General features: G+C 47.1%; 1 protein-coding gene across 2 annotated transcripts in view; it reads right to left on the bottom strand.

The window, feature by feature from the left end:
* Positions 1–27,591, bottom strand: part of AGTPBP1 (ATP/GTP binding carboxypeptidase 1) — a 1,139,154-nt gene that overhangs the window by 202,273 nt on the left and 909,290 nt on the right. For both annotated transcript variants that reach the window (XM_086961295.1, XM_086961296.1), the window contains exon 20: positions 9,582–9,735. In XM_086961295.1, the coding sequence (XP_086817421.1) occupies positions 9,582–9,735 (154 nt within the window). The remainder of the gene's footprint in view (positions 1–9,581; positions 9,736–27,591) is intronic.

Here is a 27,591-nt window from a genome sequence, read left to right as displayed (position 1 = left end):
GGAGCTGGTGGCCTGGACCCTCCGTCTGCGTCGGCAAGGCGTCGTAAACCTGTTGATGAATTAACCTCAGTTTAGCAGTCAAGTCATGTAAGTAATCGATCAACATCGGAAACTCAAGATCAGAGAACATTCCTGGCCTAGGAACCCCCCACACATTCGCAGGACGGCCGAACACTATTTCATAGGGACTAAGCCCTATTCGGGAGTGTACAGTCGCCCTAGTTGACAGTAATGCTAGGGGCAAAGCATCAGGCCACGAAAGTCCAGTCGTAGCTTGAATCTTCGCTAATTTTAGTTTAAGGGTGCCATTGTACCCTTCAACCAATCCAGCTGACTGAGGATGATTGGCGCTATGGAATTTCTGATTGATTCCAAGGCCCTTACACACACTCTTCATCACACTTCCAACAAACTCACTTCCGTTATCTGACCACACGACTCTAGGCATTCCATACCGAGGAAAGTATTCCTTCAGTAGGATTTTCGCAGTAGACAAAGCAGTATTGTCTTTGAGGGGATAGGCCTCAATCCATCGGGAGAATGCGCAAACCACAACCAAAACGTATTTCAGGTTATTGCATCGCTCCATATGGACGAAGTCCAATTGGATCACCTCAAAGGGATACGAAGGAGGAGCAAAACTGCCAGGAGGAGTTGGGGTTCCTTTGCCAGGATTGTACATTATACACACCATACAATTCTTCACCAAACGTTCAGCACACTTAGTAATTCCATCATTCTTCCACACATCAGCCAGCAACTTGCAAATACCTTTCGCGCTAATATGTGCTAACCCATGTGCCATTTGCACAACGGCCAGTACATACGCATCAGGCAACATCCATCTTTTCTGATCCGACAAATCAATCCAGCAACCATTCACATCCAACCTTCCCGTACTTTCTTTCCACTTCATCTTTTCAGTGTCGGTGGCCTCATTCTGAATAGCTTTCACACTCTCTATGGTATTTTCACACATACTTGATTCTGTAGGCCACCTAACCGAACTTGTCACATACATTCGAGTACTAAGGTTCCGAGCAGTCTCCTTAGCAATCTCATCTGCAAACGCATTACCACGACCAACATCATCCGTCACTTTACGATGCGCACTACACTTAATAATTGCAATTTGAGCAGGCAAAGTCAATGCATTCAAAAGATCGTTCACAAGCTGGCCATGCTGTATTTTCGTGCCATGCGACGTCAAGAAACCACGCTCTCGCCACAACCGTCCAAAACTATGCGCTACACCGAAAGCATACTGACTATCGGTGTACACATTCACACGTTTACCTTTTGCTAATACACATGCTCTAGTGAGAGCAATCAGCTCTGCAGCTTGGGCAGAATTCTGATTCAATCTCGCAGTCTCAACAACAGTATTCAATGTCACCACAGCATAAGCAGTAGTCACATTACCATTCGGCAACTTAAAACATGACCCATCCACATACAGGGTGCCATCCGGGTCTTCCAATGGGGTGTTTTTAAGGTCCACACGACCTTTTGTTTCCTCCTCTGTCCGCAAGTAACAGTCATGTTCTGCCACTTCATCTGACTCTGCACTAACTGGTAACAAAGTTGCCGGATTTAGGACATTACAACGTTTTATCTGAATGTGGCTTGCCAAAAGCGTCAATTCGTACCCAGACAACCTCGCACTCGTCAAGTGCTGAGTTTTCGTACGATTCAAAAGAGTATCGACTGCATGCGGAACCATCACCGTAAGCATATTATCCATGACCAATCCTGCTGATTGTCGGATGGAGACCGCAGCTGCCGCAGTTGCTCTCAAACAACTCGGCAATGCTCTAGCTACTGGGTCTAAGGTCGAGGAAAAATATGCACATGGACGTTGTTTACCACCAAAAGGTTGCGTTAAGACACTCAAAGCACAACCTTCCCTCTCGTGAACATATAACGTGAACGGTTTACTGTAATCAGGGGTACCTAACACAGGAGCCGAACACAATGAATCACGTAATTCAGAAAAACTATTCTGGCATTCTTCCGTCCATGGTAAAGGAGTCGAAACATCCTTGCACGTAAGAGCCACCAATGGTTTCGCTAGCAATGAAAAATTAGGAATCCACTGCCTGCAGTACGACGTGATACCTAAAAAGGCACGCACATCTCTTTGGGTTTGTGGCACAGCCATGCGTGCAATCGCTGCAATTCTCTCCGGGGTCAACCTCCTTCCCTCCTTTGACAATAAGTGACCTAGGTAGGTGACTTCTTGACAACAATATTGGAGTTTAGAAGGTGACACCTTGTGATTTAACTCACAGAGATGTTGCAGCAACGACACTGTAGCGATTTTGCAGATGTCCTGAGTATCAGCCGCCACCAATAAGTCGTCGACGTATTGGATTAAAGCCGCACCAACCGGCAACCTAAACGCATCTAGTTGACCCTTCAAAGCTTGACTGTAAATCGATGGACTTTCACAGTAGCCCTGAGGAGCGCGTTTGAACCGGAAGCTACGTCCACCAAGAGAGAAACCGAAAAGGTCCCTACTCTCTTCGGCAATCGGGATACTGAAAAATGCATTTTTCAAATCAATCACCGAAAACCATGAAGCAGTAGCTGGAATCAGAGTCAGTAGCGCCGTGATGTCAGGCACAACAGGGAATTGAGGAACCACAATTTTATTTACCTCCCGTAAATCGATAACAAAACGATAAACAGGCGGTTTGGTAGGATCAGTACGTTTAAGAATGGGCAGTACAGGACTATTGCACACGTTTCCCCGAGTTTCTTCAATGACATCTTTCTCGATCAAATCATAGATGATCGTTAACAAAGCTCGTTCACCATCAAGGGAGATACGGTATTGGGGAATACGTGGCAAGCGCACATTAGATTTCAACTGAACAACATAAGGGGAGATATCAAGTAGGCCCACATCATTTGGACCCGTCGCCCACAAAGACGCAGGAAGAGAATCCAATTCCGGTGGAAGCTTATCGAGAGACAAGTACATAGGAGAGACTACTCTCTCTCCTAACGTAAGCTTTACACCCGCAGGAGAACAATACAAAGTTGCATACAAGCGTTTAAGCAAATCCAGACCCAAAAGATTTTCGCCACAACCAGTAGACAAAATCAATGGAGCTTCGAGCTCACGAGGCCCAATTTTAAGGGGCAAAGGGCGCGAAACTGGATTGCTAACGGGGGCGCCAGAGAATCCAACGGAAACATTTGTTAAGCCAGACAAAGGTGCGCCAGGGAGTTTCGAATGCATGATAGAACTTTTCGCTGCACCAGTGTCCAACAGAAAAGGCTCAACGACGCCCGATGTAGCAACTGCGACGTAAGGCCCTCTCTGATCAACCGGAACTGATACCACTCCCTCTCCTTGTCTTTGGCTGTCCTAGTAATTACTATCGTCAGTTCCCTGATCGACGTAATAATCGTCTACATTGTACTGCGCAGATCGTCCTTGCGATGATCCACGTTGATCGAAACAGTTATTAGAATTTGATGAATGGTCAGAGCGATCATTCTGAGCACCACGACCTCTACCACGTGATGCATGCTGTGCACCACCATGGCCTCCTCTAGACGAATTACCACCACTACGGTCATTTAAAGCAGGACAATTGAATTTAATGTGTCCCTCCTGTCTACAATAAGCACATTGGTTGTACCCTAATGAAGATCTTTGGAAAGAAGAATCATTACGCAGCTGCGATCGATTCAATTGCGACTGCGATCTATTCTGCTGAGGTGCATTCTGATTAGAACGCGGCGGATATACTTGTTGTAACAACACTTTAGTTTTTAGCTCTTTCGTTTTTTTATCGGCACGGTCATTTTCCTCTTTTTCTCTATTTTCGTAATATTGTGCCGTAGCCAATATCTGAGCTGAGGTAGAAACGGCCCACGCACTTTCAGAATTCCTTAATTTATGGCTCAAGTCGGGCAATAAGTTTGACACAAACTTATCCACAAACAACCTCTGTCCACCCTCAGTACCCATATCCTGTCCACTATGATCAACGAATGCTTCCTCGAACCTCGTAAAGAAGTCCGAGACACTCTCATCTTTCTTTTGCTTACAGGCTGACAACTTATCCCAATTTACCTTCATAGCTGGCATAAGCGTTTTCATTAATGTAATGATTCGCTGAGGAAGTTCAGCAATCAACTGATCGGGTTTAGTGGCAGCCACTTGTCCAGCGTCTGCCGCTGTAATGGCATTCCAATCACCACCTAATTCATTTGCGTGATCTTGGTGACGAATCTTCGCCCATACCGGTTGTGGTACGATATTACCGAACAACATGTCGATATCGGCAAGATTCATTATCGTAGCGTCTACGAGCTGCGATAATTCCTTATAATACCCAGCAGGATTTTTGCGAGGATCGGGCAAAGTTTGTTTCACCTGAAGCACTTCCGATCGTTTCCATGGGAGGTGTATCCACACTCTCTGGAAATGTGCCGGAACTGGCTGGGCACCAGTATTATCAATTGGTATCCAAACTGGCGGAACTTCACGCATAGGATATTGGCCAGACTCGGTTTGTTTTTCAATGTCCTCAACGAACAATGCATGAGGAATAGGAGCGGGACGAAGAGATAGTAAGTGCTCAACAGCACGTCGAACATTAGTGTCGACTATCAGTCCAGTTGCGAACTGGAGCCGAAGTTCAGACAGGGCGGTCAGCACCTCGTCAGGCGCATTAACCACTATCTGATCATGTAAAAACTTGCACATTTCATCAAACACATATCTCTGAGTTGGTATGTTGAATTGATCAAACGTTTCGAGGACAACACGAGGTGGATTTCTAACAGGGTTTATCATCCAACCCATCGCCATATTGTATAGCGCAACACGTTCTCTATTACCAGGAAGCTGGCTACGTCTCTGAGGACCATCAGAACCAGCAGACCCAAAAACAGGTCCGAGCGACTGGAAGAAGTTTGTCGCAAGGGGAGAATTACGATTACGAGTAGAGGGAGAAGAATAAGACACAGGACTAACAAGAGAAGGAGTAGAGACATTAGCAGCAACAGGGGTTAACAACACAGGAGCAGTAGCGGGAACAGGAGTATGTGGAAGCGGAGGAGCAGTAGGAATAGAAATAGGCAAAGGAGCAGGAACAGGCGGAAGAGCGGGTGCAGGTTGAGGAACTGGTGGAGGAATAACAGGTGGAAGAACAGGTACGGCAGGAACCACAGGAGCTGCGGTACCCTGTACGTACGGAGGTGGCGACTTCATAAGATAAGACATTAAAGAATCCTCAACTGCCTCTTCCTTCTTATCCGACTCCGTAGGCAAAGCAGGATAGCATTTGTCTATGGACATACGCTGTAATCTCTCAAACACTTCCTTATCCTTATCCTCCTTATCACGCTGAAACTGCTCAGCTTTCTTCACTATAGTAACAACAGTATCTCGCTGACTACGTTTATTTTGTCTGATCTCTTTCTGTCGGGCTTCTTTGCGCCAGAACCGAAAGGCATCAAACATGGCCGGCCTAGATTTGCGTTCGAACAACTTTATTTCCAAATTATCTAAGATCGACGCTTCGAAGCTACCGTGAGGTGGCCAACGAAGATCGCCGTCTTTCTTTGTATATTTTATCCAATAATCGTTAAAAGCAATCGGGCCTAGCCCATGTTTGCTATATAAATCATAAGTAGGAGTTCCAACCGGAGGTATCGGACACGAGTCCTCCAGCAGGGAATCCGCACCACAAGGTCTAAAGCAACTGAACAAAGTACTACGACCAGGCATCTTGCACACTAGCCGAGTTTCACAAACTTCAAGGGTTACGGGATTTCGGGATTTACCAAGTCCCAGCAAAGAACTAAACCCTCGGTCTTTGGCGGCTGCAGTCGTCAAACAAATACAACAACAACAAAGTACGCTAGCAAAGTGTCACCGACAAAAACACTCACACAGCGTGTACAACAAAGACACCCGCTAAAGTGTCTACAACAAAAACACTCTGGGAGCGACCCACAAATACTTAACTCAAAGATCAATGGCGTCCTCAGGAAGGCCCGTCAATCGTCTCGCTATACCAAGGTCTACGCCAGGCGCCAAAACAGGTCTACAGTCAGGGCAGCAGTCCGTCGCAGCCGTTAGGAGGCGGGAATCTTCGCGGGAAAAGTCTTCGGGCCACTTATTTCGACAACAGGATCGATGAAGCGGGGTGCACCTTCCCTCGGAGATTTCACACGAAGTTCCTCACGATCGTCGGGCTTGGACCGATACCACTGATGAAGCCCCACGTTGGGCGCCAACTGAAGGACTGGGTTCTTTTGGACCCAGCGGTGCCAGGGCACAACACCTGAAACCTTCGTGGGTAACCTGCTCCGGCGTACAAGTCACAGAGACACGGGACACTTCCTTCGGCGTCAAAGAGTCAAGGTTTATTTACTGCAGGGAACACAGAAGTCACAGGAAGTACATCGAGTGTAGTTCGGGGAGACTGCTTCAAATTGTATTTGTGGATCGCTCCTTTTATACAGTTTTTACCCATAGGATAACATGATACACAATAGTTTACAACCTGGTTCCCACAAGTCGCTCTCAGAGGGGTCGCTTTGGTCACTTTGAAACACACAAGGTCCGGAACATAAGTGCGGAAACATTTGGCGGTTCCCAACTGTAAAAACCCATCTTCCCATCATTAGCAAATTCCAATCAGCAGTAAAGTAGATCGAAATAGGAACGAAGACAGGTGCAGAGGAAGACGGAAACAGTAGGGAGATCGGAAAGGGTGTAAAAAGGGGGGGGTATCGAGAAGCACGAGATACAGGCATCAAAGGGACGTGCCTAATGAGATGCACGGCTGAGACAATAAGTCCGTGCGGCAAGATGAGCCTCGAGCGGCATCATCTGTCTTACAGCAGCAACCCCCTCATCATAAAGACACTTTCAAAGAACATGTGTCTTCCGCAAATATCTTGGGAGTCCCAGGGTCGCGAAGCGGACAGCGTCCGTTCGCTGGCTACTTGAGGGCAAGAGACAAAATGGATGCCGTATCTAAGATGGAACCCGTGGGTACAGATGAAAAACCCACGTAACAAACGAACGGTTTAAGTTAGCACAGCGAAACTGCGCACACTTACTAAACTCGTCATTTGCGGTTCATAGATACTAGACTCGCCCATATTCGTGCGAGTCGAAAACACCACTTACAATTGTCACAGAACCTCACCCCTATTGGCTCTTATGTTAGCCCGCTCACCTCTGTGGTCCTTTCGTAAATTTGCACTTTTGCAATGTTTACAATGCCCACTTATAATGTCACTTTAACCTTTGTTATATTTCAGTGAATATATATATATATATATATATATATATATATATATATATATATATATATATATATATATATATATATATATATACACATATATATAAAACTAATTTGCTGACTGCCATCATGTTCCTGTTAGATCGGCAGAGTGGCGTTGCAGAAATCGCAAATTGTGCATTCACTGGCCCCAACCTTTTTCTTCAATTCGACAAAGGAGCCGATGCTTACTGGAAGCTGAAAATGTGCAAACTACGTAACTTGAAATAAAATTGCAAGTTTTCAGCTTCCAGTATGCATTGGATCCTTATATATATATCTCCATGTATCTGCCCCTTTTCACCACTGATGTGGCCCACTTCCACAAGTGACTCACAAGTGACTCATGCTATTAATTCATAGCAACCTCCAAACACAGTGACCGATGCTGTACTTTAGTGGTGGCAGATTGTATTAAGCACCCGGAACTGCTTCTTCTTTTTCTAACATGATTGCAACAATGAAGCACACTATCACAGCACATCGGCATTTTATTACTTAATTACCAAACTGCAGTGCATTATCCCGACAAAAGGTGGGCAAGATTCTCATTTGTTGGTGATGCAATACAGCCATTTACGAGTCCTGTTTACTTTCAATGTTTGATAGTAGGGACTGCTTCCGCACAACACATTTAAATTGTCTGCTTCCCCTAAAATATTCGTTGGTGGTGCCCAGTGGCAACCATCGGCTAGATTTAAGTGCTGAGTACACCCTGTCATAGAGCTGAAAGTTGGGGGCAGATTGTTAGTTTTAAATGGTGGCATCCGTTTTTGAGGCAAAATGAAAACCAGCTCAGAACTGCACCATTCAGTCCCACTCAAGCTTTAAGAATTTCCAGTAAGCTTGAGTGATTAATCGTGTACAATGCTGAGGAAAGGTGTAAGAGGATGAGGAAGTAAGTAAGTAATTTTATTTCGCATAGTTACTTAAAACCATTGCAATACAAAGATAGGTTAAGAACAGGGAATAATAAAAATACAATTCTAATAAAAGAGAATAAAACATTCACATTTCCTTAGTTCGAATGTGCACACAGCAACTTCGTAAGCAGTAAGTTTTTTTTTTTTTTTACCCAAAGTTCAGCTTTATAATTGTAAAATATTACCACTTTCCTGATATCCCCATAAACTCTTTGAGTCAGTAATGTCATTCGACAAAGCGGTAATAGATCAATAGTGCAGAGACCGTTATAGATTTATTTCAGGTATCTTTTTTTCCACCGCCTTCATAAGTTTTACGAAGCTACAGCTCAAGCGAGAGTCATGGGGAGAAAAGCATGCCAGAACTGCATTCCTTCGTGTGCGGATTCCTTGCCGATTGAAGTGTTGTTTCAACAAGTATTTCCGTTCATTGTGTAATTTCTCGCAAGAGCATATCAAGTGCAGCAGGTCCTCTTGCCCCAAGCCACATAGCCGACAAAGGGGATCAGCTTTTATTTTGATCCAGCGCGGGAGATTTTGATTACAGGGTAGTAAGCCCAGCCTATGCTTTAAGAAACGCATTTTGACGGATTTGGAGTATCCCTCGCCAAGGTAGCTCTGTGGTGCCTTAGTAGTGTACGAGTTTAGGGTCATCCAACCATGCGTTCTTTTGGAGAGGGCTGCCTTATCTTGGATGAGGAGGCAAGTCACCTTCTTCTAAGACGTGAAGAACACCTTCTGATATTTGTTCATTTGCTGTTTCTGTGCTGAATCCCGATCAGACGCCAGAATAGTTTGTCAACAAGGTTTTTTTTAAGTTATTGTATGATTCAACAGAGCCTCTACTCATTTACCTGGACTTCCCCAAGAAAGAGTAGGTTTGTAACTGGGTGCAAGTTATTCAGATCACTAAGACCGGCACCTGCTTTTGTATCTCCTTATGTTTTGCAATGACAGGATAAACAGACTACATTCCCTACCCTTATCCCCCAAAACAGAAACAGTTCTTTCCCTGCACGGTTGAACAAGAGCTGCAATCTTACATATCATAAAGGAACTACTGGTTTACATCACACCGTTTCAGAGAAAACTAAATGAAGCTTACAGGCACTTTTCTAGGAAAATGTGAGTGAGGAAAAGGGTATATACCTAGAGAACATGTTATCTATCACCACACAATGACTGACGTCCAGCTTGTATCTGTTTATAAGCATAATTAAACTTCCCAATAAAATTAATTGTATTTGGCAAATAAAATAATCCTACCACATCATTTATATCCAATGACAAAAAAAATGCAAACATTTAAAAGTGCTGAGAATAAAAGTATACTCACTGAACTGACAGATCTGCTCATATTGATTGGACTGAGGCATGGCTGTTATGGTGAGTACAGGGCAACTATTCCCACCCAGGGTTTCACATAAACAATCATGTCGAAAATAGATTTGCTGTAAGTTAACAGTGGATTCCAATTTTTGCAGATGCATCTTCATTTCAGAAAGAAAGAAGAATTTACAGTTTGAGTTATTCGTTTATTTTGATAATCAATCAATAAATGAATTTTCTACCAACTTCAAATGAATTACAATTGACAATATCAAAACAACAGTAACACATTTGAACAAGTATTTGCAATGCAATAGGTCTCGCATTTATTAGAGTTTAAGCTATTGGCATTGTAAATGGCAATGCCTTTTATTTTTATTTTTTAAAACCAACACATAAATAAAAGGCATTGTCGTTTACAATGCCAATAGCTCAAACTCTCGCAAATGTGAGACCTATTGCATTGCATATGCTGGTTTTCTTTCTGTTCCAATACTTTGAAATTATTTACCTGATGAGCAGCGCATTACAAACCTTTTAATAAAAGATAGTGATCCCAAAAGCTTTTTGCTTGCCTAACATCTCAAACTGTACAACTAGACTCATTTAAATAACTCTAGTTGAGATCTCGTGTAAACTGTTGACAAGTTTTTTCAAGCGCCCTCATGATTGTTAATGTGCGCTTTACAAATATAGGGGTGGTGGGGTCATCCACGCTCGTTAAATTGTTATTTTTGAGTGTCTGTCTCTACCTTAATAATGTGCCATGCCAAGAAAGAGTCACGGTTACTGGTACATCATCTTGCTCCAATAGCGCCCCGGGCGAACAGAAGTGTCCTGCTCTCGCTTCTGCTGGAGGAAAGAAATGAAGCAGCAGCTGCAGCCTTTTCACGGGCCAGTCTGAAGATAGCTGCATCAAAGATCAAGTTGTCCAGGTTTACCAACGAGGAGAGCTTGGCTTTGCTAAATGTGCCACTGTGCCTTGTGCTGTACTCGACTCTAGGTGGCGCTGGCATCCGTTTTATCCTAAAGCCCATCTCTCCATCACGTTCGCTGTTTCCATTCTCTTCTTTCTGGTGGCTGTTTTAATCTTTCAGTATTTCACATGCAATCTTTAATGAATAAACACACAAAGTTGTTGTCCCAAGAGGATGAAAGCTGTTAGTTCCATTGTTAATTGAAAAGCTCCCTTTTCAAAACACTGCATGGCTACAATGAAATAGAGCAGAAGTGGAAGTACGCATTGTCTCAATAAGGAACAACAAGCACTGGCATAGCCAATTGGTCTCGTCTTTGGGACCTTATAAGTGTTTAGCCATGCAATACTTGATGTTGTTGCACCATGCATATTGTGCTGGATAGCTAAACATTTATAAGGTACCAAAAGCGAGACCTATTAACTATGCCAATGATTGTTCATATTTGTTTGTATTGTCACTGTTTAACATTTGCCAGATTTTCTTGAAAAAGTTCTTCAGTTTTTAAGGCTCAACTTATCTTTTAGAAAATAGTTTTTCCTATGTGTTACAACCTCTACAGAATTTCTCTTTGAGAATAGGTGCAGTGGGATTAAGTGGTTTCTCCCTAAGAGTTTATAACTGAGTTTCTCACGTATCCATGATCTAATGTCAATGCTCTTTTAGTAGTTAAACCCAAATCCTGGTGAGGGTCAGAAACTATGTTACAAGGGTCCGTCTGTTGGCGTTTTCATACACTCCCAAGCGCCTATTGGCCCTTATATGGCTTTCCTTTTAACTTTGTTGTGCAGAGCCCCCGATCAGTCATCTCCCAGGAGTTAATGTACAGTGTCTCACCCACTTTTTACGTTTCAACACAGGCAGACCAGCGCTCTTAGTGTCTCCCATTACCTCCTCGTCAGTCTTCCTCGAAGCATCCTTACAAGTTGAGAAAATATCCTTCCCTCAGAAGTTGTTCCCCAGCAGACAAAAAGTAGTTCCCCTAACACAGCTGCTGTTACCCAGCAGTCTGTAAAAGCAGAGTAACTTAGTGACTACTTCATGTTTTGTTTCTTTCTGTGGTAGAGGTCTTCTTCGACTAACACTAAAAACAATTAAGGCAATATATTTTTTAGGTCGAAGTCTGCGTTGCAGCGCATGCACTATCGCAGGCGAGAGTTCTTTTTAGCAAGAAGGGGCATGAAACCACGCCCTTTCTTCCATTGGCCGGCCTCGCCAAACGGAGGCCTGCCACTGGACAAAGCCCGTGTTCGGATGATTTGTTCGGCTGTAATCCTGCCTCTCGATGACTGGGTGACGTGACTTACGGTGTCGCAAGCGTATTTTCTAAAATATCGCCATGGCAACCATGAGTCAGGTCAGCAGTCCTGGAGGGGCGGGATTCATTATCGCGTTTCCGGCAATTTATTTTATTTTTTTTCATTTTGGCAGTCATTCCTGCACGTTCCTCGGCGGTGGAGGAGGTAGGGGAGAGGCGGTGCTGGTTTCACAGCGCCACTAAATTACCAAATGGTCCACATGCGCTGGCAGCTTCTCTCTGCATGGAGTCCAGAGCACTGGAGTGTTTATTGCAACACAGGAGGTAGTAACAATTAGAGATAAGGTGTGTGTTTGGTGGGAGTATAGCAAAGAGGTGTTAACATTGTGGAGTGGTGTGGCTCACTGGTTAGAGGCGGCAGACCCGGAAGCAGAGAACGGCCCGGGACCAGGGTTCAATTCCCGACGCGGCAGGGTTGTGGACCAGGGTCAACGGACTCGATAATTCTCGCCTCGGTGCCTACTCTAACCAGGGATCACACTCGGCAACTCTGGGCATTAAGCTTGCCTGATCTCTACAACGGCCCCCCCACAGACGTCGGAGATGCCTGGTTTCACCTTGGAGATACCCAGAAGGGACAATCTCACAGGGAAAGCCAGGACGGGTTCCCCAGCGGTCCACAGCGCCAGGACACCCCGAGATGGGGTAACAGTGCGCTTTACAAGTATCATCAGTCATCAGACATTAGATACTGAGGTCCCGTACACGGTTTATATTTTTGTACACATGAGGTGGGAAGTTTCCACAGTATGCCCGAATGAGAAGTGAGTGCATTGTATGTGCACAGCTGTCCCAGCACTTCAAGATGGGAGGGGTCATTGTCTACACGAAGCCCGAGAAACACATGGACCGACCCGAGTATGTCTGTTCATAGCGCAGAAAAGGCAATTTCTTCATCCCAAAGCGCTAGAGAAGTAAAGCTTGCACACTTTCTTTATTGTTTGATTTTTTTTCACTGGAAGTCCGAAACTGCATAGTTTGTATTCTTTGATAAAACCAAACGAAAACGACTGGGAATGTTTGTCTTCGCTGCCCACTTCCGCCGTATTATTTGTTGCAACGCAATAACTCTTCGTGCCTGCACCATAGGAAGAAAAGGATGCAAGAGACGAACCTGTAACGAAAATATGCTGTTGTGTTCGTTTGTTGTGTTATTTTGAGGAGGGGGTTCTTAGTGGATAGAAGGGATGTCAAGTTTTCGCAACAAAGCAATTCGTGCCACACTCCCTGGTGAACATTTCACCAGATCTATCACCATTGTATTTTGGTGAAGGCATATGGAGTACGAACTACTACGGAAACATTTCTAGTTGCTTTTGAAACTGGTACTTTGTTCTTTATGTAACTAATTGAATGTGCCTCATTATTTAGCATGGTTAATTGTAAAATTCAGTTTCATTTTCTAAAAGCCTATTTTCTACAAACTACATAAACCATTAGGGACTGGTCCTCTGGGATTACCGTTAGGGCTCGAAAAAGTCACTGCTGGGCGCTGTGTTGATTTTTCTCAAAGATGGTTCGGGTAGCATGAAGACACGGCCTAACATACACCCGTATCACACCCAATGAGAAGTAAAGAAGAGAAAAAAAACGTTTTTCATCAACAGTGTTGAAAGGATACACTTTACATAACAGCCCGTATGCTGACTAAAGTTAAGTCCGTTAAATGACAAGGGAGGGCTGGTATGTCCGGTCGGTTTCGGTCGCTCTTACGTCTCCAATAATGTCCCTGGCATTCTGTGTGACGTCTGAAGTGAAGCCGATCTGAGGCGGTAGCAAAGCTTTTCCAAGAATATAATCAGACGGTCTGCTTATATCCTTGGAAAAGATTTCCTACCACCTTGGATCGGCTTTGCTGTGCTAATTGTACGTGAAGTGGGCGCCATCCTTCATCAAAAGGTTTCTGACAAATCAGTCACTTCAACAAAGTAAAAACACAGATTTCACATTGCACCCAATACAAGGCAGCCATTCAATAATGAATTGTTTAATAGGTCTTAGACTAGAAGATGAATGGCTATCGACCCTGTTCCTGCATCTCCATCTTCAGACAGCCCTCCTCAGCACCGCCACAGCCTGCTGCACCCCCTGCCCGCTGAACTTTTGCCCACGCGGATAGTTTTTTCCTTGTTCAACTCATACAACCTCCACTGCATTTTCTGGAAAATGCCTGGCGGGCAAGCAAATGCACCAGCGGTTCTCTCTAGGTACAAAATGTTCATGCTGGACATTTGAAACTTTGCACACAACTGATGTAATATACCATAAAGGGCACCTGGATCACACACTCTGTAGCAAATAATACAGCCAGGGAATGCTGCAAGTATATATATGTGTATGTGTATGTACTCACATTTCACAACGAATATTGGCTACTTTTCCAAACAAAACAAAAAAAACTAAGGTAGGTAAAAGACATTGTCATTTACAACGCCAATAGCTGAAAATCTTGCCAATGCGAGACGTATTGCATTGCAAATGCTTGTTTATTCTTGGTTTCCTTTTTAGGTCGAGCCTCAGGCATTGCTTTAGCAATGCTTGTTTGGCGAGATTATAGTAGGGCTTTCAAAAGTGTACCCACACTGCGGATTAGGTACAGTTCATGTGAGCCAGGCGCGTGCACATCGCCAGCCAAATCGCACACCATTTGTCTGAGCCTCTGCATCAGACTTCAAAGGAATCCGCTCTCCCGCCCCCTCCCCACCATCAGACTTCAAAGGAATGCGCTCCCCCGCCCCCACCACAGCAATGCCGAGAGCTTGTTGAGGCTGCAGCCTTGCCCCACTCCTTTCTGTTCTCTCACACTTGATGTATCTCTCTCTCACATTCTTGTGCCTGGTTGTACTCCTTTTGCCTCCTTTCGTAACTCAAACTCTTTGTGACTTTATTCATAACTCTTTTCTGCTGCCTCTTTTGCTCTCGGTGCCTCTTTTTAATTCTGTTCTGCCTCGTATTTCATTGCTTATCTTCTCCCGTCTTTGTACCCCTCTTTCATCCCTCTCAATTTGACTGTGTGACTCTTGCGCTTTTTGTACCCATGTTATTCTTTTTGTGGGTCTTTGACCATTGTTGACCATTATTTTTTCTGCATTTCAAAAAAAATTATTTAGTAGGCAATGTGTGCATCTCTGTACCTTTTGTTATGCCAGTTCCTGCTTCCCGTTCTCCTGCAATCTATGCCCCGAACACTGCTCCATTGCACTCCTCGCCCCTCTCTGGACCTACTTAACAGCGGTCACAGCGCTGAACAGCCATTAAGCAGGTGGTTGGCCTTAGCAGTCTCCTGGACTTACCTGCAACTGCTCCTTCAACCAATCAAGGCTCATTCATACCTGTCCCCACACCTGAGGCTCCTGCCTTCCTCTGCTACTGTCTGTCCTCTCGATCTCTCTCTCGTGCCTCGTTGTACTCTCTTCTGCCTCCTTTCATTACTCTTTGTGCCTCTTTCATTATTTTCTTGTACTCTTTTCTGCCTTTTCTCATTACTCGTTTGTGTCTCTTTTCATTACACTTTTGTGATGCCTCTATTACTTTCTGTGCCATTAGGCCCCTCTTTAGCCCTTGCAGTTTCCTCGTGTCTCTTTCTAATACTTTTCTGCCTTGTTATTCATTGTTTCTTGTCTGCTGTATTTATGTCCCTCTCTCGTTGTCCTTGGGTGACTACTTCATATTCTGTGCTCTTTTTGTTCCTCTTTCTCCATTGCTGAACATTGTTTTTCTGCTCTTTTTGTGCCTTTTTCTCATCTTTCTCGCCTGCCTTGTTGGAATTGGCTTTGATTACAAATAGAAATAATGGTTGTGGCAATAGGATGGGGTGTGTAGGTGGAATCTAGAAATGTCAGAAATGTTCATCAGTTATTCTTCTGTTGGCCAGAGCTGGACTAGCCAATGTACCCAGCAGGCTTCACGTTTGGGGGCTGCTTTTAGGGTGGATGGGCCGCCATGACACATGGATGCCCCATGGCCTCATTTCACCCCCAGCCTCCTGAACAGCAAGGCTGGTTTAAATGTTTTTGCAAGGTATGCTTTTGTTTTCCAGTCCAGCCTTGTTGGCCACCTTTATTGCTGAAAACGAGGCACATGAACATACTTTGGGGCATGGGTTGAATTATTAGGTTGTGTCTTGTTTATCAGTAATAATAGCTGGTACTGTTTAAACTGTAAACCTGGTCTCTATTGCTCCTTCAAATCTAGCCAATGATAGATTTTAATCAAGTTCCTTGTAAGCAAAAGCGCTTTATGCTCCATTTTTCTATGAGGCTGAGTTGTGTGATTTTTTTTAATTTAAACATTTGGTGCCCGTTGTCATCATTTGCCAACATTTGTTTGCCAACTCCTTAAAGAACTGTGCGTTTTCATGCAGTTCTCAGAGCTGTTTCCTAGTGGCTATCCTGGTGTTAATTAGATCGCACGTACAAAGGGAAGTAGCTAGAAAATTAAAATATATCCCACTTGAACTATGCCTCCAATTACACAGAGCATGTGAAACAACCAAACCTAAGCCTCCTTGAGAGACTTCCCTTCACCCTTTCACCACGTCAATCCATTTAGCCATCTGCCCTTTCACCTTTCAATCTAGTGATCCATTAATCTGACCACCCCATCACCTTTCCATCCACCAATCCAGCCTTCCATCCTTTCATATATATACATATATATATATATATATATATATATATATATATATATATATATATATATATATATATATAACGAAACCGTCCACTCCAATTAGGCTAGACAAACGACCAGCACGCTATACCATAGGTTTCAAAAGTCTTTAATTTAAGCCCCTACCCCCACAACAGACGCGTTTCGCCAAAGGCTTCGTCAGTGTTCACCCGTGTTGTAATTTACAACGCCATTTAAAGCCAGCCCATCATGGAAATCAACGATGGTTTACATTTTCGACATAAAATTCATGGCAGCCATCTTTCAATGTGCAAATCTCACAGAAATATTTACATGTCATGGCGTTGTAGTATCATAAAGTGCTCAGTGCCATTTAAAAACATTCAGGTAAGCAATTAATCTTTTTTATCTAAAGTGCATGCATGCTGACATTTAATCAAAACACAGTTATACTCTGCCTGTTGCGATGTAGGTGTTATAATTCATTTCGGACCATTGCCCTTGAGTTATTATCGCATACAGGACTTTTTACTTGCTCAGACCTGCGCCCTGAATGGGCATATACAAGAATTTTAAATCTGAGCGGTCTATTCAGCCCTGAATGGGCAAGGTCAGGTAGGGTGATCAGAACAGTATTGAGAGTGCGGCATAGGCAAGGACCTGTATGTGGGATAGGGTACTGTTTGATGTTATTTCGTGCCCAGTTGTTATTACAGATGTACCCACATTTCCTCATTATTATTGAGTCCCCAGGGAACCATAGTTTTTAACCCAATGATATATTTAGACTCAAGAGTGCGGAGTGTTCTTTCCCTGTCACCACCCCTTTCGTTGCGTTCCACCTGGTCGATACAGTAAAAGCTAAGCAGAACCCTGTCGCTTTTGTGGAATTCTGCGAAGTGTCTTGCCACAGGGTACGACTTGTCTCTATTCGCAATTGCCCGCAGATGTTCGAGAATTCGCATTTTAGTAGGCTTGATAGTACTGCCTATATAGCGTTTCCCACACGGACATAGGAGGCAGTAGATGGTGTACTCAGAGTTGCAGTTGAGTAATTTTTTGATGTTTCTCTCGGGTTCATTTTCATCAGTTTTACCTGGGTATGATTTTGTTATTTTGCTATTCTTACAGGCCTTGCAGGCTCGACATGGAAAGAATCCTTTGGATTTGGAGATTTGGACAGACTTCTTTTTATTAGGTACAAAGTGACTATGGACAAGATGGTCCGCCAGAGACTGACTACGTTTGTATGTTATGATCGGTCTTACTGGAAGGACTTTTCTCATTACATGGTCAGTGTTGAGGATATGTCAGTTCTTTTGGAATATGTGCATTATCCTTCCTGACATTGAGTTAAATGTGGTGATCATTCTTGGATTTTCCTCATGCTTTGACACCTGTTTTACTACCAAAAGTTGGTCCCTTGGAATTTTCTTGGATTTCTCTTCCGCACTATTTAGTACGTTGTGAGAATACCCTCTGATCCGGAATCTCGTTTTGGCTTCTTCCTTCGCCCGAACGTACTCCTCCTCATCCGAGCAGTTTCTTTTTAGGCGAAGGAATTCGCCGTACGGTATGCTTCCTATTAGGCATTTAGGGTGCTGGCTAGCTGCATGTAAAAACAGCATTCCCTGCCGTGGGTTTTCTGTACAACCGGGTCTGTATTTTCCCGTTGTCTACATAGACCTCCAGATCAAGGTAATAGACACTGGTGTCACTGATTTCACTTGTAAATTTGAGGTTCCAATTATTGTTGTTAAGTGCGGCAATGTATTCCTCAGCCGAGGTTCTACTGCCGCGCCAAACCACAAACAGGTCGTCTATGTATCTTGTCCATAGAAGAATGTTGTCTGTCCACTGGTCTTTGGCCTCCCCCCAGGCCTCGTGCTTCTCCCACCATCCGACGAATAAATTCGCGTAGCTGGGAGAGAAGCACGAGCCCATAAATGTTCCTCTGACATGTCTATATAGCTGTCCTGCAAACAAAAATATATTATTGTTAAGGCAGAATGTTATCAGTTGTATCAACATTTCGTTGTGGTCCCGATATTGATCATGTTTTTGATCTAGGAACCACTTCGCTGCAGCAATACCGTTTTCATGGGCAATACAGGTATAGAGGTTGACAACGTCAAGAGTTATTAATAGGAAACCAGGTTCCCAAGCAATATTGTCAATTAGTCGAAGAAAATCCTGTGTATCCCTCACATAGGAGGGAAGTTCCTTTACAATTGGTGCAATGTAACCATCAATAAATCTGGATGCGTTCTCGAGTAAACTGCCAATTGCCGAGACAATTGGCCATCCTGGAGGTCTCTTTGGATTCTTATGGACTTTTGGCAAGTGATAGAATGTTGGAAGAATGGGTGAATCACATTGTAAATATAACAGTTCATCCATACTGAGCATTCCATGATCTTTCCAGATTCCCAACAATTTGTTGAAGTCCATAATGCTCTTGTTGTATATATATATATATATATATATATATATATATATATTTTCCATTGCCGGTTCCTTTTGCCACTTAGACAGCGCTCAAGACGGGTGCGGCGCCCTGCAGCTGAACCACGCTGCTAATATATTCTCCACAGCTCCCTTGCACAGGAAACAAATGGGTCGCACTCCACGGGTTATCTTTTGCAGTTTTTTTTTTGTTTTGTTTTTTATTTTATTTTATTTTTCATTACATTCCACAGGCAGATGTTACGATCTACGCGTTTCGGTATTTCAAATACCTTGCTCACGATCAACCGCTCACTTATATATATATATCCATCATTCCATTTACCCTGCTATGCTACCTTTTACATGTTCTTCCTCATTTCCTCATTCTTTTCTTCCTTTCACTTTCCAGTTCTTTCATTTTTGCTCTTACCTATCCTTCTTTTACCTCACCCTTACTTTTTTTATCTGTCTCCCTCACTTACTTTTTTATATTTGTTCACCCCCTCTGTGTTTTCCCATTGTTCTCTTGTCATTTAAAAAAAGTTGTAATGTATGTTTCCTTCCCTGTACATGCCAGCCCACCTCCCACGCCTCTCTGTCATGGCATCCCCTAACAGTGTTATTTATGAATTTTTTGTCTGCAGAGCTGCAGACTGAAAACGCCCATAAACAACTAGCTAATGTTTTAGTGCTTTCAGGCACATACAGACCCCATCCTTCTGTGGAATTAAGTTACTACACGCACATTTAATGTCATGCACTTTTGGGCTGAACAGGGCAAAACCAGCATTCAATTAAACATTAATAAACTGTGCTGGAAGGGTGCCTCGGGACGGGAAATGAAGATAAAAGGCCCAAAAAAATGCCCATTCTTATTTTGACAGGATGCTCTTAAGACTTTGGTACTGAGAATCAGGTTTCGAGCCTCCGCGTGCGTTAAAGAAAAAAAAAAAAGACTTGCAAGCTACCAGACGACGAAAAGAAAAAGTAGTGCATAGAAACAAAAACAAATGGCCACTACTGTTAGGATCCAAGTAGCAGGGCCAGTCGCCAGGGCGTTGTCAAAAGAGCCAGGAGGCAGGTCTAATGTACAGAATTAACCTAAGGGACCAATGGAATGCGTGACGTCAGACCAAGCAACCAATAAAAAAGAGCTGGATGTGTTCCAACAACCGAGAAGGATTACTTCATGCCTCGCAGAGGAGCGCTTGCGTTGACTCTAGGCTCGACCTAAAAAAGTTATGATCTTTAACAGTGGCTTTCCAGAGCTGGTATTTCTCAGATGTTCACAGCGCAGATAAATACATGCAATTCTCCACATGGAAAAATGTTTCCATTAGGAGACATCCCTTTCCGCAACCCCTTAAAATAGCGGGGTGACTGAGGTTCTTTCACATTCTATTTACAAGCTTACTTAAGCCCATTTTACCACTGAAGGTGAGTGTGCATACTGAGTGTCAACAGTCACTTGGCATGGTTGAGGAAAATCACAAAAGGATGACTTTGTGGTTGTAATCTGGGGACCAAAAGCCTCTTGTTGGAAACGGGACCCTGGCTGGCCAAGACTCGCGTCGAGGTCAGTCAGGGATCACCATTCCCAAAGTCAGGGCAAGGGAGTTACACGCCAAGATAACCCCTACTCGCCCTCTAGGTAACGTGGCGCGAGCAGTCAAGGCTAAACTTGGAGGCGATGTAAGTTAAGTATTTGCGCACGCACCCCAGCAACAACACCCAAGGCCCACCACAAAGGAAAACTCCACACAAGGTTATATAAAAATAGCCTTTGTATTATAATAAATATACATCAGATAAAACACACATCTTGTTACACTGTGCCAACAGGCACGGGCGGAATTTACAAGGGATATTTGTACAGGACAGGGCCACTTGGACCACTGTCAAGGGTATCAGCACTTTTAGAAGCAATACTTTCAGCAATAGCACTTTAGAAAGTAAAATCAGTGTAGCACACAATATAACCATAGAGCACACAACCAGTAATCACTGGTAACAGGACCTCACTAGCACCACCTGTACTAGGGAGAAAACAACCACCTACACATCACAATACCTGTAGGGGTGCAAGGATAAAACACATGATGTATTAACATTCAGAGGTGTACAAACAATAACAATTGCGCCAAACTCACAAGTCACCACCTGTGACTGTCCCGGTGTCCCAATGTCAGGGCCTAAACGTGGCAGTTGCCCACAAAGTGCTGGGCAACTGGAGCAGGGAAAGTTAGGGCAACGTTGGAGCCTCTCTGGGCTCGAAGAACCACCACTGTGGCACTGGTGAGCCTCTCAGGGCTCTCAGACAAGGAATGGCGCCCTGAGCCTCTCTCAGGCTCTTCACTTCGAATGGGCACGCAAGCCTCTCTGGGCTTGCAACGCAAAAGGGCTGGAGCCTCTCTCAGGCTCGTCGAGCAAGGGTGCCGGCAATCGAGCCTCGCAAGGCTCGCCAACAGGAAATGCCCCCAAAACCATCTCTGGCTCTAAACACGAGGGCGCGAGGTCGCGCTGCCGAGGGGGCAGGGGGGGGGGGGGGGCGGACACCGACAATGTGTCCCGGCGCCCCTCCCTCCAGAACGGCCACACTCACCGGCTCTGGTCTCCAGCGGAGGCGGGTCTCTCCCTCTGGTCCCGGGGCTCTCCTCTCCACTCGGGGAGCCTCGGGGATCCGGCCGGCAGCTTCTCTCCTCCCGGCTCAGCTTCCGAGGCGGGACTTCCGGTCGGCCTCTCCTGGGCCGCGTTAGGATTGGTCGGGCTCCCAACCACTTCCGGGTCGCCGCGGGCAGCGCGGCGGCTCGCTTCTTAGGCAGGCAGGCGGGCTCCCATGATCCGAGGAGTGGGCTCCCTCGTGGATCAACAACAAAACGGACCTGGGCACAATGAAAGCGGCAATGAGCGGGGTGGAACCCGCGCCGCCAACTCGCCACACGGGGCAGTCAGATGCTGGGTGGGCACCGGCTGTGCACACCCAGCGCTAGCAGCGCTAGTAACGAAGGGCAGGCGCTCCCAAGCGCCTCCAGGACAGAATCACAGCGCTATGGCCAAAATCCAGTGCTTTCCAAGCGCTAGGCAGGCGATTTCAGCGCTCCCAGCGCTGAAGGGCAGAGAGCAGCGCTCTCAGGCTGCAGGCAAAGAATCCTCAGTGCTCCCCAGCACTGGAGGACAAGACAAGGCTCCAGCAGGGGCTGGAGGCAGGCAGGGGGGGCAAGGCTGGGCCAGAGCCAGCACACTGGGTCTCCAGGCAGGGAGACACCCCAAGTGGCGGCCCTCCTGGCCCCAGCAGCAGCAAAAGCCCCCTCTGGCAGGATCCAAAAGCAGAACATTTTCTAAGGGGACACACCCCCTTCTTATACTAACAAATCCTTTGTTTCAGGGTGCAGGGTGGGGGAAAACCAGTCGCAGCTGGTTCTGGAGCACTCTTGATGGCCCAACCACCCATTTCTTTCACTGGGGAGGCTAGGGTCGTTAGACACACCACAGGGGGGCGGAGCCAGCATTGTGTGGGGAAAACCCAGCCCATCCAGGACACAGGTACACTCCTCCCACACATCACTTATGCTAATCTCCCACTCACCACCGGGCAGACCCATCCAGACTTCCTGGAGCCTGGCATGCCAGCCAGCTCCAGCCAATCACGCTCCAGCACCCTCACTGCACACATATCTCAATGTCCAGAAGTAGCACTTCCCTTCTAGACACATACATGCCGCAGACACCATCTCGCAGCATTCACTCTCACGAGTTTACACATACTAAACTCGAGCCTGCACTCTCCACGCATCAGGAACTACCAGGGACACACACATTCCCCATGCATTCCTATGGGAGGGCAGGCCAGCCATACTACACGCACGCACTTTCACTCTGGGACTCAGGGGAAAGTGCGCAGAGACCCAAAAATCACTGACACAGGGTCACACATGAGGCAAAAAGTCTAGGGGTGAACCTGCCCTGCGGGCCAAGTCCAACACAACCCCCTTCCAGCCAAAACGCAGGGGAGAACAATCACCACCGTGATGGACTTCCCTGCTTGGGGCGATAGAACATGGACGCAGGCCCGCCACTGCCGGGACACCCTCCTGTTCTATGCCACGGTGAACCCCTAGGGTTCCTTCTAAAGCTACTGTAAGGACCAACTGGGTTACCCCACTGGTACTCTCTTAGCTGTCCGCGGCCAGGACCAGGCCCTGGGCCACCCAGGTGCCACCGGTCCTTGCCAATTCGCAGAGCGGGGGGTAGTAACCCCTGGCACATAGTACCCATTCTCCACTCTCCCTGTCTGCAAGACAGGACTAGACTGCCACTGGTTCACCAGCCTTTGGTCTACAACCTCAGGCGGACCAGGAGTCTCAGGGAAGGCTCTCCTCCCCCTACCTCTTCTTCTAGGGTTCCTCCTCCTCCTGTGAGGGGTACCCTTACAACGCCACTCCAACCCAGGGTTTAACCCCTCAGGTTGCACCGGGGTCAGAGGTGGGCTTTCCCACCCTCTGCACCCCCTTCCAGAGGTCTGCCCTCTCCCAACTGGAGAAGTTCCTCTGGAAGAACCGGTCAGGACACTGGTTACAGTCGTCCTACCCTTCAGGTCAGGCAGAACCTGAACCTGGCCTCCGAACCTCCGGTCTAAAACCTTTGGTGGAATAATTGCCTGGCACTCCAGGACTTCTGGGGACTCACACGCAATCCCCCTGAGGCTGACACATGACCCATGTGTCGTGTGACTGTCTGTCTGGCGCAGATCTCCCGTCCTTTGTCCACCTGACAGTGCGGGAAGATCCCCCAGACCAGAAGTGGCGCCACCCGGGTCCACCCAAGAAGATCTAGCCCAACTGGCTAGTCTCTGGTCCACTGGTGCATCCACTGGGAAACTCATCCCCCAATCACTCCTCGCTTCGGACTTCTGTGCCCTCCCAACTGGAGCGACACTGCCGGACACTGGAACCCCTGGAGCTCTAGTTACAGACGCTCCAGGTTCCCTAGACACTAGGAGATCCTCCTCAAGTGTACTAACAGGACAGCCCAGGTCCCTAACCTGGTGTTCCCTCAAGAAACCACCCAAGTTCTGAGACAGGGCTTCGGGCCTCTGGGGGCTCTCAGCCACCCACTGACACCTGCTCCACTGAGCCAGGCAGTCAGCCCTTCCACCCCTCTCACTATACTGGGACCTAGCTGGGCTGCACTGAGCCTCTTCCACCACGCTGGGCTGGAAGCTCCCTGTACCACTGCTGTTGGACTCACTCTCCAATGACTGTACAGAACCTCTGGCCCTCTCCCAGTGGTCTGCTTCCACTGCAAGCTCCCATGGTTCAGACAATCCACACCCCAACAGGTGTTGGCGCAACCCTGGGGAACAACAACTGAGCAACTGCTCTCTGAGAAACATATCGAACAATATGTCCCAATCACATTTCGTGGGCTCCCGTACCCAATCACACAGGGCTCCACAACAGTCCTCCTCAAAGTCTACCCAAGACTGGTGAGGCAGCTTCCTACTGCCCCTGAATTTCAACCTTAACTCCTCCTCTGGGGAAACAGGTACCAGACTGGGGGAACTGGGAATTTCTAGACTGAGATTCAAATAGCTGCCACCACTGGACTCCACCCTCCCTGGGGAATCCAGAAAATTAAGACTGCGGTCAGGGGATAACCTACACTCTAGGGCTATCTTCTCCCTGGCCAAGGCCCTCTCAGCCTCTGCAGTCCGCTCATTCACACCCAGCTGCGCCATCTCTCTGGCATGCTCTAACCTGAGCTTCTCCATGGCCAGCTGGTGCTCCCTCTCTTCTCTCCTATCCACCCACTCCTCTGGGGACCGGGAAAGGGATGGGGTGCTACATCTGACACTGGACCCAGCAAGGGACTCCCTATCTAGGGGGCACTTGCTCTCTGCTGGCGTCCCTGTGCTTTCATTTTCTTCCTCCTCCTCTGAATCTTCAGGGCTCCCCACAGACCCACCACCCTCCTGGTGTGAATCCCAGGCCCTTTCCTCACTGCGCGCAAGATCCCACTGACCCTTCTGCCATAGGATCAGGCTGCTCCTAAGTTCGGACTGAGTGTCGGACTCATCCACCCCTATGTCTCTCTCTTCACAGAACCTTACCAACTCTCCCATACTGTATCCAAACAGATCACAGAAATCAAAAGCAGGCTCCATTCTGGCGGACGTTCTAGTGAAAAGATTACACAGGGAACCTAGGGGTCTGAGCTTACACAGGAGTACACAATTCACAAAGGTTCAGCAAGTTCCCTCTCCCAGAGAACTCACACTCACTTGCCTAGTGCCACACACCATTCATTCACACACAACCCCCCCTCGGACTGGTAAGGCAGTTTCTACCACCCCTGATTCCTCAACCTGACCACACGTGACACAGGTACCAAACTCTGGGCGCGGGGCAGGGGAACAAATGTACTGGACACAATTGCACAATGATACCTTTTGGAAGAAGAAACAATGGAATTCTACCAAAAACACAATAATCCCCCAAAATGTGGTCATCTAAAATGCAGAGCTTTGTAGTGGCCAGTTGCCACTGTGGTACAACGCAAACACAAATCCTTATCCTCACCGCTTGCCGCCAATGTTGGAAACGGGACCCTGGCTGGCCAAGACTCGCGTCGAGGTCAGTCAGGGATCACCATTCCCAAAGTCAGGGCAAGGGAGTTACACGCCAAGATAACCCCTACTCGCCCTCTAGGTAACGTGGTGCGAGCAGTCAAGGCTAAACTTGGAGGCGATGTAAGTTAAGTATTTGCGCACGCACCCCAGCAACAACACCCAAGGCCCACCACAAAGGAAAACTCCACACAAGGTTATATAAAAATAGCCTTTGTATTATAATAAATATACATCAGATAAAACACACATCTTGTTACACTGTGCCAACAGGCACGGGCGGAATTTACAAGGGATATTTGTACAGGACAGGGCCACTTGGACCACTGTCAAGGGTATCAGCACTTTTAGAAGCAATACTTTCAGCAATAGCACTTTAGAAAGTAAAATCAGTGTAGCACACAATATAACCATAGAGCACACAACCAGTAATCACTGGTAAGAGGACCTCACTAGCACCACCTGTACTAGGGAGAAAACAACCACCTACACATCACAATACCTGTAGGGGTGCAAGGATAAAACACATGATGTATTAACATTCAGAGGTGTACAAACAATAACAATTGCGCCAAACTCACAAGTCACCACCTGTGACTGTCCCGGTGTCCCAATGTCAGGGCCTAAACGTGGCAGTTGCCCACAAAGTGCTGGGCAACTGGAGCAGGGAAAGTTAGGGCAACGTTGGAGCCTCTCTGGGCTCGAAGAACCACCACTGTGGCACTGGTGAGCCTCTCAGGGCTCTCAGACAAGGAATGGCGCCCTGAGCCTCTCTCAGGCTCTTCACTTCGAATGGGCATGCAAGCCTCTCTGGGCTTGCAACGCAAAAGGGCTGGAGCCTCTCTCAGGCTCGTCGAGCAAGGGTGCCGGCAATCGAGCCTCGCAAGGCTCGCCAACAGGAAATGCCCCCAGAGCCTCTCTGGCTCTAAACACGAGGGCGCGAGGTCGCGCTGCCGAGGGGGCAGGGGGGGGCGGACACCGACAATGTGTCCCGGCGCCCCTCCCTCCAGAACGGCCACACTCACCGGCTCTGGTCTCCAGCGGAGGCGGGTCTCTCCCTCTGGTCCCGGGGCTCTCCTCTCCACTCGGGGAGCCTCGGGGATCCGGCCGGCAGCTTCTCTCCTCCCGGCTCAGCTTCCGAGGCGGGACTTCCGGTCGGCCTCTCCTGGGCCGCGCTAGGATTGGTCGGGCTCCCAACCACTTCCGGGTCGCCGCGGGCAGCGCGGCGGCTCGCTTCTTAGGCAGGCAGGCGGGCTCCCATGATCCGAGGAGTGGGCTCCCTCGTGGATCAACAACAAAACGGACCTGGGCACAATGAAAGCGGCAATGAGCGGGGTGGCACCCGCGCCGCCAACTCGCCACACGGGGCAGTCAGATGCCGGGTGGGCACCGGCTGTGCACACCCAGCGCTAGCAGCGCTAGTAACGAAGGGCAGGCGCTCCCAAGCGCCTCCAGGACAGAATACAGCGCTCACAGCGCTATGGCCAAAATCCAGTGCTTTCCAAGCGCTAGGCAGGCGATTTCAGCGCTCCCAGCGCTGAAGGGCAGAGAGCAGCGCTCTCAGGCTGCAGGCAAAGAATCCTCAGTGCTCCCCAGCACTGGAGGACAAGACAAGGCTCCAGCAGGGGCTGGAGGCAGGCAGGGGGGGCAAGGCTGGGCCAGAGCCAGCACACTGGGTCTCCAGGCAGGGAGACACCCCAAGTGGCGGTCCTCCTGGCCCCAGCAGCAGCAAAAGCCCCCTCTGGCAGGATCCAAAAGCAGAACATTTTCTAAGGGGACACAGCCCCTTCTTATACTAACAAATCCTTTGTTTCAGGGTGCAGGGTGGGGGGAAAACCAGTCGCAGCTGGTTCTGGAGCACTCTTGATGGCCCAACCACCCATTTCTTTCACTGGGGAGGCTAGGGTCGTTAGACACACCACAGGGGGGCGGAGCCAGCATTGTGTGGGGAAAACCCAGCCCATCCAGGACACAGGTACACTCCTCCCACACATCACTTATGCTAATCTCCCACTCA

The sequence above is a fragment of the Lissotriton vulgaris genome, chromosome 3_1 (genome assembly GCF_964263255.1).
Source record: "Lissotriton vulgaris chromosome 3_1, aLisVul1.2, whole genome shotgun sequence".
Lineage (NCBI taxonomy): Eukaryota > Metazoa > Chordata > Amphibia > Caudata > Salamandridae > Lissotriton > Lissotriton vulgaris.
The sequence above is the reverse complement of the archived record's forward strand: the minus strand, read 5'-3'. Positions and strand labels throughout refer to the sequence as shown.